The sequence below is a fragment of the Aedes aegypti genome, chromosome 1, assembly GCF_002204515.2.
Source record: "Aedes aegypti strain LVP_AGWG chromosome 1, AaegL5.0 Primary Assembly, whole genome shotgun sequence".
Taxonomy (NCBI): domain Eukaryota; kingdom Metazoa; phylum Arthropoda; class Insecta; order Diptera; family Culicidae; genus Aedes; species Aedes aegypti.
The window spans coordinates 59,595,120-59,609,569 of NC_035107.1; the positions used below are offsets into that span (position 1 = coordinate 59,595,120).

Genomic DNA, 14,450 nt, shown 5'->3' on the forward strand with positions numbered 1-14,450 from the left:
ATTGGAATTAGTTGATTTGTGCGTCGCAGTGGAAGCAGACGTTGCATTTGTGAGGTGGATAATAGTTAGAGGCAATGTCTTCCAGCCAGATTAGGCATATTCTAGATCTTTCGCCTAAGGAGCGACAGCGTTTCGTTGATTCGTTCGATTGTGTCATTTGCGATTGCGATGGTAAGTAAGGTTACACGTAGGGGGATTCGGGGCGTAATCAAGCAAATTATTGTTTTGGGACCATACAATGACATTTTTTCAAATTACTCCCGGCTAGTTTTCAAGTTTGATATCAGTACGACGTGCTACATTCATCCATGGTAATAAAAGTCATATCATATGCCAGAAAAGTGAGACAGAAAATTAGGTCCAAAACAAGGCTAGTAAAACGGTATCGAGGCAAAATGAACACTTGCATGAAATTCAATGATACCAAAATATTTAATGTCTGTCAGTCGTTCCGATGTGTAAAAGGGGAGCCCCCAAGCAACCAAAAGTTCGGATAAAAGGACATGTTTTGGCTTAAGCAGCTCACATTTTAAGTAATTAACCGAACTTCAGTTCACATAAAATTCATTTAAGTTGCTTAAATGGTCGGGGTTCTGCTAAACCGCACCAAGTGCCATCTTTTTTTCTAAATGACTTTTTTACACCAGAGGACTCAAATAATCATTACCTTTCTACCATAAAAATATCAAGTAATTTGAACAGTCCCTTGTAATCTTAGATCAAAAATTTTCTTTGGGTGGACAAGAAAAACTGTAATTTTGTTCAGCCAGAGCGAACCATAAACCAACGCACGTCATCAGAGGAAATTCATTTTTCAGATATAAAGCTATATTTTTTCAACTTCCTTCTATATTTTTACAATTTATCCATTCCTAGCAACTCATAGAAATAGAGGCCAGTGAAATTGGGCAGCAATTGATTAATTAAAATTAAATATTTCTCCGGTGGCGTTGATCTATTTTCTTTCAAATTTTATCCAGCCACACCGCACTAAGTACTGTTTATCTGAAAATCACATTTAGACATGAAGTAAAGGCATTTAAATGCAATAAATACTTGCATTAGCTTGTTATATAATATGTTTATCAAACCACACAGAAGCAGTAATAAAAAAAAAACGAATTAATTTAATCTGATACTGTGTGAACAACTCAGGTGGACTTGGGGCGCTTTAGTTATTCAGAAAATGGCATTATCGCCATCAAACCCCGTCAGAAAAACTGCACATTACTTGATTCAAGTTTATCACCATTCCTTCAAGAAGTGAAGATGACCTAGTGGCAGCACTCTAGATTATCACTCAGAAGGCAAGAGTTCGAATCCCGATGAAACTTTTTTTCTGATGTTCTATCCGATGGTGATGGAAATCATACAACTGTTAGATTCTGTGATTATTATTGCAGAAAAACATCAGCAGGTCAATGTACATCTGAAAAGATGGTGAACACTTCACGCATTGAACTGTGAACTTGATCAGCAAAGGTGCACCAAATGGGATCAACTTGGTGCCCTTTGGCATAGCGAATTCATGGTTTTCTTCGATCATTAGGATCTATGTAGGGGAACTGGGGGTAAAATGAACACCCTAAGCAATTTTCTTGTTTTCTTGCATATGAAGCTCTCAGATTATTTTTCAATAGGGTCCTAAAGCCCTGTCTCAATGTTAGTACCGAACGCTTAAGTTTAGGGCAGAAACACATGTTTACTCAATTTTTAAATGATTTTCATTGGTTTAAGTACAAAAAACATTTTTTTTTATGATTTTTGAGATTTTGTCAAACCCTTTGGTTTAAACTCAAATGTTGGGTATATTTTGTTTTCCGTGTCCCTTCAGAAATGTCAGATAGGATCAACCCCAGTGTTAGAACTATATGCCCTGTGGCATTTTTGTCGAAATTGTGAATGTCAAACAAGATCACAAGTGTCAAGGTTCATATTTGGAACCATTTTTAAAATTGAAGTTTAAAAATGTTATAGCCGTTATTTGAGCTGGAAAACTTGCTAAAGTAGTTGCAATAACATGCTCTTTCGTATTTTAATTTTAAACAAGAATACATTAAAAATTTTAGGACCCAAATGCTCAGAATTGAAGAAGGATGTTTATGCAATGTAACAAGTTGAAATATTGTGATGGAAAAATAATTTTATCAACATTATTATAATTTTGAAAATTTATTTCCACAGAGTCAATGTTCCAAACATGTGGGTAAAATGAACATGTGAACATGATATATTTAATCTCGGTGTACTTATTGAACACTGTTAATCGCATGTGAGCGATAAAAAAAATTAAAATTATCATCCGCGATAAACTAGTACATGAAAAAACTTTAAAGTAAAATATCTAGGAATAAAGATTTTGGCACTTGATGCGGTTTAGCAGAACCCCGACCAAATAGAATGTTGTTTACCATAAAGTAGGGAAAAAGTTCGACTTGAACTTGTTCTGAACTTTCTAGTTGTGGACAAGTGCATGAGCTACTTTTTCGAGAATCAAGTTCTGTTAGTATCTGTTACGTTCTTTTATTCAGCGATATAGTTTCTTTGGAAATCGAAATCTACTAGAAATGAACTTTTGAGTTCACTGCTTAAGTAAAATCTGAACTTTTGGTTGCTTGGGTCTCCCACTACCATAAGAGTAAAAAAGAACCTTTCTGGGTTCGTTATTTTGCTCAAAAATTAGATTCTCCCACTGGCTTGCTTATATGCCAATTTGAAGCAGAGAAAAACTTAAAGTCAAATTTCAAAGGACAATTGAAGCTAAACATAAACTTTTTTACCGTCAAACATTTCAAATGCAATACAGATTTCATGCGGTGTATGAGCATTTGATGAAGTATGTATATCCTCAGAGATTGACGGGGTGTCCATTTCACCCCGGGTGTTCATTACGCCCCCAATCCCCCTATCGTACAAAACAGAATGGAATTTCATGCTAAAATTTTAAATTATCCATGAAGCTATTCAAAATCCTATCAGCTTCACTTTCAATTAATTACGATCCGACTGGTATACATATGAATCATAAATCGATAGTTATCATGATGTAAACATTTCCTAAGTAAACAAAGCTTGATATTGACACTGCTCTCGAATCGTGAACAAGTTCCATTGGTAAAGCACGGGGCATTGCAATACCAGAAATGTGAAGTAAAATTCGATTTTGTTATTTGTTATTTTATGGCAGGATCTACAAGAAGAACTAAAAACGGTTTTTTCAGTTGACATATACTGCCATGAATCGCAAGTCAGTCCCATCTGCATTTTCGTCAAAATTTAGTTAAGTACAGGTTTCAACTAGAGGGTCTTGTCCCGAGAATCCCGCGACAAAAATCCCGGGAAATCCCGGGATCTGAAAAATCCCGAATCCCGGGATATTTTCGAAAATCCCGGGATTTCCCGAAATCGCGTATTGAATTAGAAAATACTGCTGTGTAATTTTCAAATTATGGCACAAAACAAACGACATGTTTTCTTGATGACTGTTAGTGAATGCATGTCTTTTCGTTATTGCTTTTAGTTCGCTAAGTAAGGATTTTATTGAAATTATACGAGCTTTTGCACTTGAACTTGTTTTATTTTTCTGGTACACTAGAAACTTTATTTCCAATTCAATTTTGAAAACTGGCAAAATAAAACTTGAAAACTTGAAATAACATTTTAGAAACATTTTTGTATTTAGGGCAAATGTACAATTAGTGGTGCACCTAAGCGAAAACTGCTAAAACATGGTGATAAAATCAAAAATTATATGATTTTAGCGTATCAATCGCTAGATCTCAAATCCTTCTATCATTCAAATGTATAAAAATCACGATTCATTTGAAATTTCCCTGCAAAAAGCCTTGCACCAACAATAGGAACACTGTTCCTTTAGTGGAGGTATGTTTTAAGAACGGTTCCTTTAGTGCAAAGGAGCAAAAAATTTAAGCAAAATAATTGTTTAAAATAGGTTTATGGTTAAATTTCATTAATATTTTTCGATAATTTGTATCATTTTCACATCGTACATCATAGAAAAATATCACATAGCCATAAAAAAGTGCGAAACATGTCAAAACACACTACCTCCACTATTGGAGCTACCTCCACTAAGGGAGCGTTTGCCCTAATTTTTATTGTCATTTCCAATATCCATTATAGGCCAAAGGTAAAAGCGACAAATCAATTGCGTGTGCATTTCAAATAGACACAAAGCTCAAATCATTTTGGAATCCATAGTGAATTTTTAAATTTGATTGCTTAACATTGTCTCGATTAGCATTAAGGGTTTTTTTTTGAGTAATTCAATACTAATCTCGAGTTGAAATGGTGGGACAGGAGGAGGATGAAATTCAACTTTTGAATATTATGACAATAAATTTCTGCAGGTTTATCTACGTTCAAAGTGTGTCTCAATCGTCAACCTAATGTTTTGCTAGTAAAATTTCAAAACATATGTTCCTGGTCCAATTGTGTCGTTCCAATTCATCGAAAAAAAAATCATTTGAGTCGAAGCTTACACTCTTACAGTTACATGAATGACAATAAAGAATGATTTCGACAGCTTTTTCTAAACAAATTTGAGAGTGTTTAAAATAACGAAAATCACGAATGGAATATATTCAAATTTTACTATAATCAAGAACTATCGTCGCATACAGTTAAATAGGTGAAATATTGATGAAAGGAATGTGAGATAGTATAGTTTTTTTTTGGTAATTACAATCCAACTATACCTTGAAAATCTGGTTCGGTTACTGTAAAATTACTCTTTAAAACTAATCTTTGCTTCAAAACCCGCTCCGACCGTTCTTTATTCATTTTAGAAGCATTTGATTTTATCCCGGATCCCGGGATTTCCCGGGATTTTGAAAAATAAAATCCCAAATCCCGGGATTTTTTTGAGCCCGGGAAACAAGACCCTCTAGTTTCAACATATCTTCCAATGCTCTATCAGCTGGACTAATAAAATAATATGATTTGTTTGGAAAAATTAGGAAAAAACCAGCAAGCCAAATTGTCTCATAATGAAAAGTAATCGCATATCAGTCCCACTACAGATTTCCGCACCGTGCAGCACAAACATGAACTGTGTTTTGATCATCTTTATATTTTTCTGGGAAAGATATCGCAGGAAACAGCATATTGTGAAAGTTTCATTAAGATTTCAACATGTTCTAATCCTCTGGAATTTTTTGAATGTTCGTACGGAAAACTTCACATTCCATTTTTCTCAATGCCTACTTTTTACAGATGGGACTGACTTGCGATTTACGGCAGTATACTGCCGTGAATCGCAAGTTAGTCCCATCTGTAATATGAAATTCGGCTTCAGGGACTATGATTTTAGTAAGTAATTCCATTTTCAATATTACCGATCGTTGTTTTCATGGGTGATCAATATTACCCCATATCAGCTACATAAAAAAATCACTTAAAACATTTTTTTAAAAATACTTAAATTCTTCAGTAAACAAAATGCAGTAAGTAGTCACGAGCGATGGGTACCAGTACTGGTTTTAAAAATATAAAACATGCAACATTTTCATTTTCAAATGATTGTTTTTAGAAATATCAAAAAACTGATCAATGTTACCCCGGATTACGGTACGTGCATACTCGCAATACTTGCAAGTTTCGACTAGAAATCCTTTATAAAAGAGATTCGCGGAAGCTGACATTTCTGTCAAAGTGTGAGCCAATCGAGCAGCGAGAGCTGTCGAAGTGTGAGCCAAACGAACATGCGTTATGTTTGTTTTGAACTTTTCTTGAGGAGTAATGTAATCCGCTTGAAATTATTTCGATAAAAGTAATTTTGCATGAAGCAACAAAATAAAATGTTTTACTTTTTTCATTTTTTTTCAATGCGATTTTTAGTTGTTGATTTTTTTCGGCTGTTTATTAGTTTTGATATGTAGCTCAAAGATCTATAACGAAACAAAATACACTTTATAGCAATGAGGAAGTCATGTCCGTGTTACAATATTATTCTCGACGCCGAGCAAAATCAGCACTGCTGGTCTGTTGCCAAATCATTCCATTTTACTTCCGCTTATCTCTCTATAAAGGATCACTAGCTTGGTGCTTACCATCAGGCGCTACGCTGCCAACGGTTCATACACTGCTTGAATGTTTTTTGTCCTCCTCGATGACCGTTTTCGGGCAGCTGTTCCGAAGTGAATGATAGGAAAAAATGTTAAATAGTTCAATTGCTAATATTTCGCTTGTGTTTTCAATTAATTGAAATCTATTAGCGCTAACAACAAGAGCACAATTATTCCATTGCGATACATATAAACAAGTTCAATTTTATGCTGCCTTTATCGAGCAAAATTGCAAAACCCCGAATACCGGAAAAATCGTGTCACCACTGACTGTGCTCGAGTCATTTCGCATTCGGATCTGAAAAAACGTTGCGAAGAAGAAGATTACAGTTTTGAAAAGCCGTGACATTTTTTGTTTTGAACGGTCATGGTTTGCTTTGGATTTTGATGGTCGTGTAGAAAGATGTAAATGTAGAGGCGGTAAATGTTTGCTCCAGTACTTTTCCCATCCATGATTCTTGATAACGACGTAAATGTTGAGAATGTCATCCAATAGATGTGCAACGACGTGGATAAATGGAATGCGGTGAACAGCATAGACGTACAGATACTGTCGGCAATACAGCCAACGAGCTGGAAGTCCTCCTTCAACCGGAATCGTTTACTTGTTTTGCCTAATTTGCACAGCTTTCTGTGTGACAACGTGTTCTACTCTTGGGTTGGCCTCACGTCAGTTCAGAGCCCTGTTGAACTTCTACTGGACGCTCATGTTCTTTTCACTACTGGGGATTTTTTTTTACTACCGGACAATTTGGACCGAAGGTTTGCTTGAAATTTTCATCAGAGGTAGAGCTCGTGGATACATGACCAAAAGTAAAATTCAAAAAAATTATAGTGGCCTATTTTCCCGGAAAACTCTGGATGAATTTTCACGATTTCCCCTTATGCCTCAAACTTTAAAAATTCATATCTCCTGAACTATGCATCGTAGAACAAAAGTTTTTTTAGTGAAATCGAAAGGAAATTTCCTCAGCAATCTAATAAAAATATAAAAAGAAAAAAAGCTAGTAAATTACAAATAGCACTTAATGTATGCCTAAACATTCTTTTTGCACGGCAACTACTTGATAGTGAGAATCAGTACCTTTTACCTATATCATTACCAATATTATTTATTATTAGCATTGTTGTCAATTAAAGACTGTTAGTTTCAATAGTAAAGGTTACGAATAAAGGGCACACAAAACATCCAACTGACCAATGGAGAGTGCTCTGACTGACGAAAAGCTTCTTCTGACTGGAAAGAGAAAGATTGTTTACTGCGTTACACTCACAATGCGTGTACGTTACAGCCGCCGTTAGCGCACGGTTATGAGACCCACAATAGAACACATTTTCCTATGGGAAGCGCGCGGGTGGTCATCGTTTTTTTCAGTTCTGTTGCCTAAACGGTAAAAGATACCACTTTGGCGTCTATGGACGAAAGTTAGAGTGTGGATTCATGACACAAAACATATTTTTTCGAAATTTTTTCATGATACAAACGATAGTTTTTTCGCCATTTTTCCAACAATAGGGTCCTTAAGCCCTGTCCCTATTTTAGTGCCAAACGCTTAAGTTTAGGCCAATAACACATGTTTACTCAATTTTCTAATGTTTTCCGTTGGTTTGAGCCCAAAAAACATTTTTTTAAATTTTGTCACACCCCTTGGCTTAAACTCAAATTTTGGGTGTATTTTGTTTTCCGTGTCCCTTCCGAAATGTCAGATAGGAACAACCCCAGTGGTCGAACTAAAACCCCTGTGGTGTTTTTGTCGACTAAGCGAACGTCAAACATGATCTTAAGTGTCAAGGTTCATTTATGGACCCAATTTTTAAATTAAAGTTTAAACATGATATAGCCGTTATTTGAGCGGAAAAAATTGCTAAAGTAGTTGCAGTAAGGTACTCTTTCGTGTTATTGAATAAAAACAAGATTTTATTAAACATTTTAGGACCCAATTTTCTCCATTGTGAAAAACTTTCCGGGAAACGTTTTTCTTTTTATATTTTTAATGGATTGAGGAAATTTCCTTTCGATTTTACTAAAAAACTTTTGTTCTACGATGCATAGTTCAGGAGATATGAATTTTTAAAGTTTGAAGTATATAGCGAAATCGTGAAAATTCATCTACAGTTTTCCGGGAAAATAGGCCACTAAAATTTTTTTGAACCACGAGCTCTACCTCTGGTGAAAATTTCATACAAATCTGAGAACCTCCGGCCCAAACCTGTCCGATAATTTAAAAAAATGCCCTACTTTAAAACGACTCGTTATCCGCTGCTGCTGTTCGAGCTCTCCTACTTGACCAATTGGATACCGAAGTCGGTCCAGCTATTCCGGTTGTATGATGGTTTCCGGTTTACTGGTGCTTCGACGAATCAAGCCAATGATACGTGTAACAGTTCATAGTACTCCCTTAGCAGGTTATCGAGGTTTTGTCGCGGTTAGTGTAGTTTTCGTGTCATTTGCATGTTGATAATTCAGGAAAGCGTATGTGTTGTGTATTTCTCCTCTATGTTTGGTCACCCGATCGGTACGCAGACTGCCTAATGCTACCAAAAACTACAAGGCACTGACAAACAGAGGGCTCTGCACGTATCCTACTGGTATCAACCGTTGATTACATGGCCATGTTGTACATAAGTGTTCTTGAGCTCTGCAGTGGACAATACCGGCCATTTGTCCAAGTAATCCCATCAAAGAAAGGTGAATGAGTGAGTGTGGTGTGTAAGGGACATACCACAGAATCGTGGGTTACCTCAAAATTGGGCAACGTATCCGGCCAATCGCTACACCAGGCCGAAGACCAGGAGTCAAGCTGGTGGTCACCTCAGGCGCTCATCGCGTGGTCCAGCAATAGCGGCAAAGGTCGCAGGGAAGCCATGGATCGAGCAGCAACAGGGAGGACATTGGCAGAGGGGCCCCAACGAAGAAAGAAACTATGAAGGTCAGATTAGTCCTAAGGAAGTGGGTGAAGTAGAGAGAAAGGTAGATAGCGGAGCTAGCCAAGAGAACAGTGAGATAGAGAGATAAAGAGAGAGGGAAGAAGAAGAAGAAAAATAAACAGGAGTGTGAAAAATCCAATTCAACTGTCTTCCTGAATTCCGCGAAACAGCAAGGATAAGCTTGCCGACCCTAGAGATGAGGGATTATACAGAGTCTCGTTAGCCGCTGTGAACCCTCCCTAAGCTGACTGTAGCTGCCGATGATGAGCCGTGAATTACATACGTTACGTACTACTCAGATTTGTCCCCGGCGGTGGATCTATCCTACTCCGACGAAGATTTCCCCTGCGGCGGGCTGATGCCGAGGTCGGTCCAGCGATTCCGGTGGTGGGAAGTGTCCGGTTCACATGCACCCCGACGACCATTTGCCGGTGCTGTTTCGCGAATTACTCAGCTAGACCCCGGCCGTGGACCCCTACTCCGACTCGACGTTGGTCGGCCATGTGCCAGGGTAGATTCTGAAATTCCGGTTGGATGATGAATATAATTTGCTCCGGTGTCTCCCCTATATTCGGACTGACCGGACAATATGGGGACTCTGCGTGTCCGAATCTATGCAGATATTTCCAAAAGCATTCATGGCCTGACAAAAACTGGGTCAGGAAGAAGTTAACTTCTCTCCACTTTCCTTTCTCGGATTTATTCCACTCCTGCTGCCACAAGGCCAGATACATTGGTATTCCTCACATTCCTAGTGTACCTTTGCTGGTAGCATGAAATACCCTCGGCCAGAGTGGTGCAGATGGTGATCATTCCGGCGATAACGCAAACTGCCTCCGACGATATATGTGATAGGCACTCGCACACGTGTAGCCATGAGCCGGAACGTACCTGTCAGCTTCTCTCAATTATGTTTGGTTGTAAACGCTGCTGCCCAAGCTGGCACTCCGTATCTCAGTATGGACGATGATACGGTCGTCAGAAGTCTGTACTGCTTCTTCAATGTCGGGCATGACCCTAGCTACGGTGTTAGCTGCTTTTGCTGCCTTTTCTCAAGGATAGTTTACGTGGCTGTTGATGTTTAGCCTGTCGTCGACCATTACTCCAAGGTGCTTTAGAGAGCGCTCCGATAAGATTGCCTTGCAGTTGCTGACCAGCACCACTTCCGTTTTGGGATGAGCCAACTGCATCTTGACTTCAGTCATCCACGATTCAATTATGTCTAGCGATTCTGCCGTCACATCATAACCTCCTCCGCGGTCTCGCCAGTTATAGCAAGAACGACGTCATCTGCGAACCCGATGACCTCGACTCCATTCGGCAGTGTCAAGCTTGGCACTTCATCGTACATCATATTCCACAGTGTTGGACCAAGTATGGATCCCTGTGTAGCTCCCGCTTTTATTTTGATTGACATCCGTCCATGGTATGTGTTGTAAACGGGATTCGGACCCTCAACATGGTCATGCTAAATAGCTGCGCGTTTACCGCTACGGCTATCTGGCTGAACTACCGTTCTAAAAAAAAAAAGAACTATGTCGTTCATCGCAAAGAACTCACAGGACTGACACGGCTGTCATTATGCATACAGTGACTCAATTTCATTTTCGTACGGGGCACCGTTTCCATATCAAGTTGGTATAAAACTATTAAATGGTGCATGGACTTCGATATACTTTATCAATAACGAAGGTCATAGGTGTCATCTATTGTTTGACAATGACAAATTGTATTCATTTGCTTAAGTCTTTGGAATAATGGAAAAGTATTGAGTTTGTGACTATAATTGACCCAATTCCATATTCGTACACCTAACAAAAAAGATATGTACAACATTCAAAACTAGTTTTAATGGACTAGATGATTGCTTAAGTTCTTCGTTGTGTTGTTTAGATCTAGTAGAGTACATTTGGAAAATTTATAAGCGGACATATTTGAAACTTAGGTAAATTTAAGAAAAATTCCACTTTTCCCATGTTTTTTGCTAAAATATTCGGTAAGTCTATTGTTGGACTTAATTTTTTTTCAACATCACGTCCTTAAGAATGATTACTGCGAATATTGTACAAGTTTCAGAAAATTAGAATCAGTTTTATATATATATATATATATATATATATATATATATATATATATATATATATATATATATATATATATATATATATATATATATATATATATATATATATATATATATTAGACTGGCCCTTAAACAAAAAAGTTGTAAATCTCAACGGGGCACCCCCTAGATATGTGCCTTAGGATAATGAAAAAGCTCTCTCAAAATTTCAACTCGATTGGATACTCCACCAGCTGGCGCATTCGATTCGAAGTTTGTATGAGATATTCGTTTCAAATATATTGAAAATTGACCCTATGTCACTGTTGCGTTCCGTGTACTAGTTGATCGCGTTCAATTGACCCCAGAATGTCAAATTCACTAGTTGATACCCTAATGAACATAATTGCAGAAGGTTGTATTTGGATTTAACCTCATTTTCATTAACATTTTAGTTGTTGAAAGTTAGGCTTAGATCAGCACTCCCGTACAATCAAAGACAAATTAAAGACCACCATGTCCCTTGCAGTTGCCCAAAATTTTATGGCTCATAAGGTAATCTAGAATGCCGTGAAAAGTGTACTACGATCTGTCAAACTTGGGTACCTTTTGCACTACCGAGGGACCAAATGCAGTACTAGAAGTGGTACCCAATCTGAACCCGAGTGTGACGGACCTGGTACAATCACCCATAGCAGGTGCCTTGTGCAACAGCTCGCCCAGCGTCATAGGTGGCTATGATGCGCTTAGTGGCTATGTTGATGAAATTCAAAGCAGTATTGTATGTGCTTAACAAATCTACTCCAGATAGTTAAAACACCAACTTTATCAATTTTAATCATGATACAACCTTCTACAATATTGATTGCTTTGGTATCAAGTAGTGTTCTTGATATTCTGGGTTCAATGGAAGGCGACCAACAATTTCCCTGAACCAAACAGTAGATGATGTGCTGTTTCTCATATGTTTGAGCTGGAAATCCCATATTAATTTCAATTCAAATGCGCCAGCTCATGGAACGACCAATGGAGCTGAAATTTTCAGCAAGTCTTCCTCTAACCCTACGGAATAATCCTGGGGGGTGCCCCGTGGAATTAAACAACTTTAATTTTGTCCCATACTAAGCTGGGCCAGTCTAATATATATATATATATATATATATATATATATATATATATATATATATATTTATATATATATATATATATATATATATATATATATATATATATATATATATATATCTAAAAGCTCATTGCTTCACAGTGACCATCAAGCAGGCTATCCACATCGATGGAGAACCATCTTCTATGGTGACAGAGGGCTCGATTGGCTTGTCAGATAGATCGGGCCCGGGACATCCTGTCTAATGCAAATCGCTACAGTTGATATAGGGCATGTCCATTGCCTGCCATCAAGCGATCCACTACTGCGTCACAGGATTGAAACGGCTGTCATCCACGAACAACTGAAGTGAGGTCAATAATTTGGTGCTGGAGAAGGTGCTGATTTTTAGATGGTGGTAGGCTTCAAGAACTAGCGCTTTCTTCAGGGGGTTGTACTGCGTTGGCTAGAGAAGTTGTGCAGTATGGCAGAAGAGGAATGGAGAAGGTGTGTGAAGACAAAGCAATGCGACAAGGATCTTTTCGTTGAAGCACATCGAGCAGTATGCGATGCTCCCAACATGGATGCAGGAGAGCTGATAAGAGCGTTGGCGAGAGCCTGTGATGCAACTATGTCGAGAAAATTGGAGCTAAGGCGGCGTCCAAAAATTACTTAACGCTCTAGGGGGAGTGGGGGAGTTGGCTCAAGCGTTATGACTCATACAAAAATTTGAAATTTTTCATACAAAAAGCGTTACGGACGGGAGGGAGGGGGTCCAGGAATTGACAATTTTAGCGTTACGTAATTAATGGACGCTGCCTAAGGAATCAGCGGCGTCCTGCATACTGGTGGAACGACAGACTCAGCACTCTCCGTGCACCCTGCTTATGAGCCAGAAAACGTGTGATGATAGCTAGATCGGAAGGCAGCATGGAAGAGCATAAGGTGTAGAGATGGGCGAACTGTTAAAAAAAACTAGTTCTTTCAGGGGGGTGAAATGAGCCAATAATTAGCTACCCAACATTGATTTTACATGGCGTCCAGTGTCTTTGTTTTGATTCTCTTTGGACTGACAAAACATATGATTTTTTGGATAGAAGACATCAATGATACATCACTGATGCGTAAAACAATCAAAAAATGTTGGAAAGAGGAAAAGCGTCATCAAATACGACGATTCAACGCAATATATTTAATTGCCAGAAACTAGCACCAGCAGCACATGAGCCGAATGCTCAGGAGCAGGTTAGGGCAAACCGGCCAGAAAGTGGGTACCAAAACGCGAAGTATCAAAAACGATGTGTGGAAGAGCCACAATGTACAGTGGCCCAATTTCATGTTCGTACGGGATACTGTTTTCACATCAAGTTAGTAAAAGACTAGTAAATTATGTATTGAGTTTAAAATACCGTAAATTCGGGTGTAATTGATCAGTAGGGTGAAATTGATCAAATAGTGCACCAAATTCATTGCAACCTATAATAAATGAACGGTGTTTGTCTTAAATAATGTATGTTTGTGTATAGTGAAGTTTTTTGTGTAACAGAATGTTTATTTTTATGAAAATAATGTAAAATTATAGAATCCAATTTGGTGTGAAATTGATAGACATCCATAAACTTCTAGTTCTTAACAAGGATTTTGACATAGTGTAAACCTGAAAGGTTGTGAGGATGGTAAAAATATATATCCAAAACAGATTTTACTGTCAAAACTCTTACCAATTTGCTCGTTTTGTTGAAAAATTTGATTTGCTGTTACAAAGTAGAGAAATCCTTTGGAAATTGCCTATATTTAGGCGTTTTTTGCGGTATTCTTGAAATTTAATTATTGATTATTTCCATAAATATTGTCTCGTTAAGAATTTGGCAAGCCTATTTGAATTCAGGAGGCTCAAATTGAGTATGTAAAGTCAATTTCAAAAGTAACAATAATCAATTTGACAACTGATCAATTTCACCCCGAAATGGGATTCCACGATTTTTAATTTAAGAGCTGATTTTTGGCACTAATCACATTTGTTAGAAAATTTCGGTGCATGAACCAATGAGGTTCACCGCCGTACTTGTTTTCCTGCATTTAGTTTTATGGTATTGATCAAATTTTATAGAGCATACCAAGAAAACAGTGAAAAATAATCAATTTCACCCGAAATTACGGTACTTTATCCACATTGAAGGTAAAAGGTGGCATCTATTATTTGGCAATCACAAAATGTTTCCATTTACATTCATCTTTGGGTTAATGGAAAAGTATTGAATTTATGTCT

The 14,450-nt window shown here is 37.7% G+C and overlaps 1 protein-coding gene across 1 annotated transcript in view; it reads left to right on the forward strand.

The window, feature by feature from the left end:
* Positions 1-14,450, forward strand: part of LOC5576067 (phosphoglycolate phosphatase 1B, chloroplastic) — a 22,193-nt gene continuing 7,743 nt past the window's right edge. The window contains exon 1 of the mRNA XM_021857521.1: positions 1-171. Coding sequence (XP_021713213.1) covers positions 75-171 — 97 coding nt within the window. The 5' untranslated portion in view covers positions 1-74. The remainder of the gene's footprint in view (positions 172-14,450) is intronic.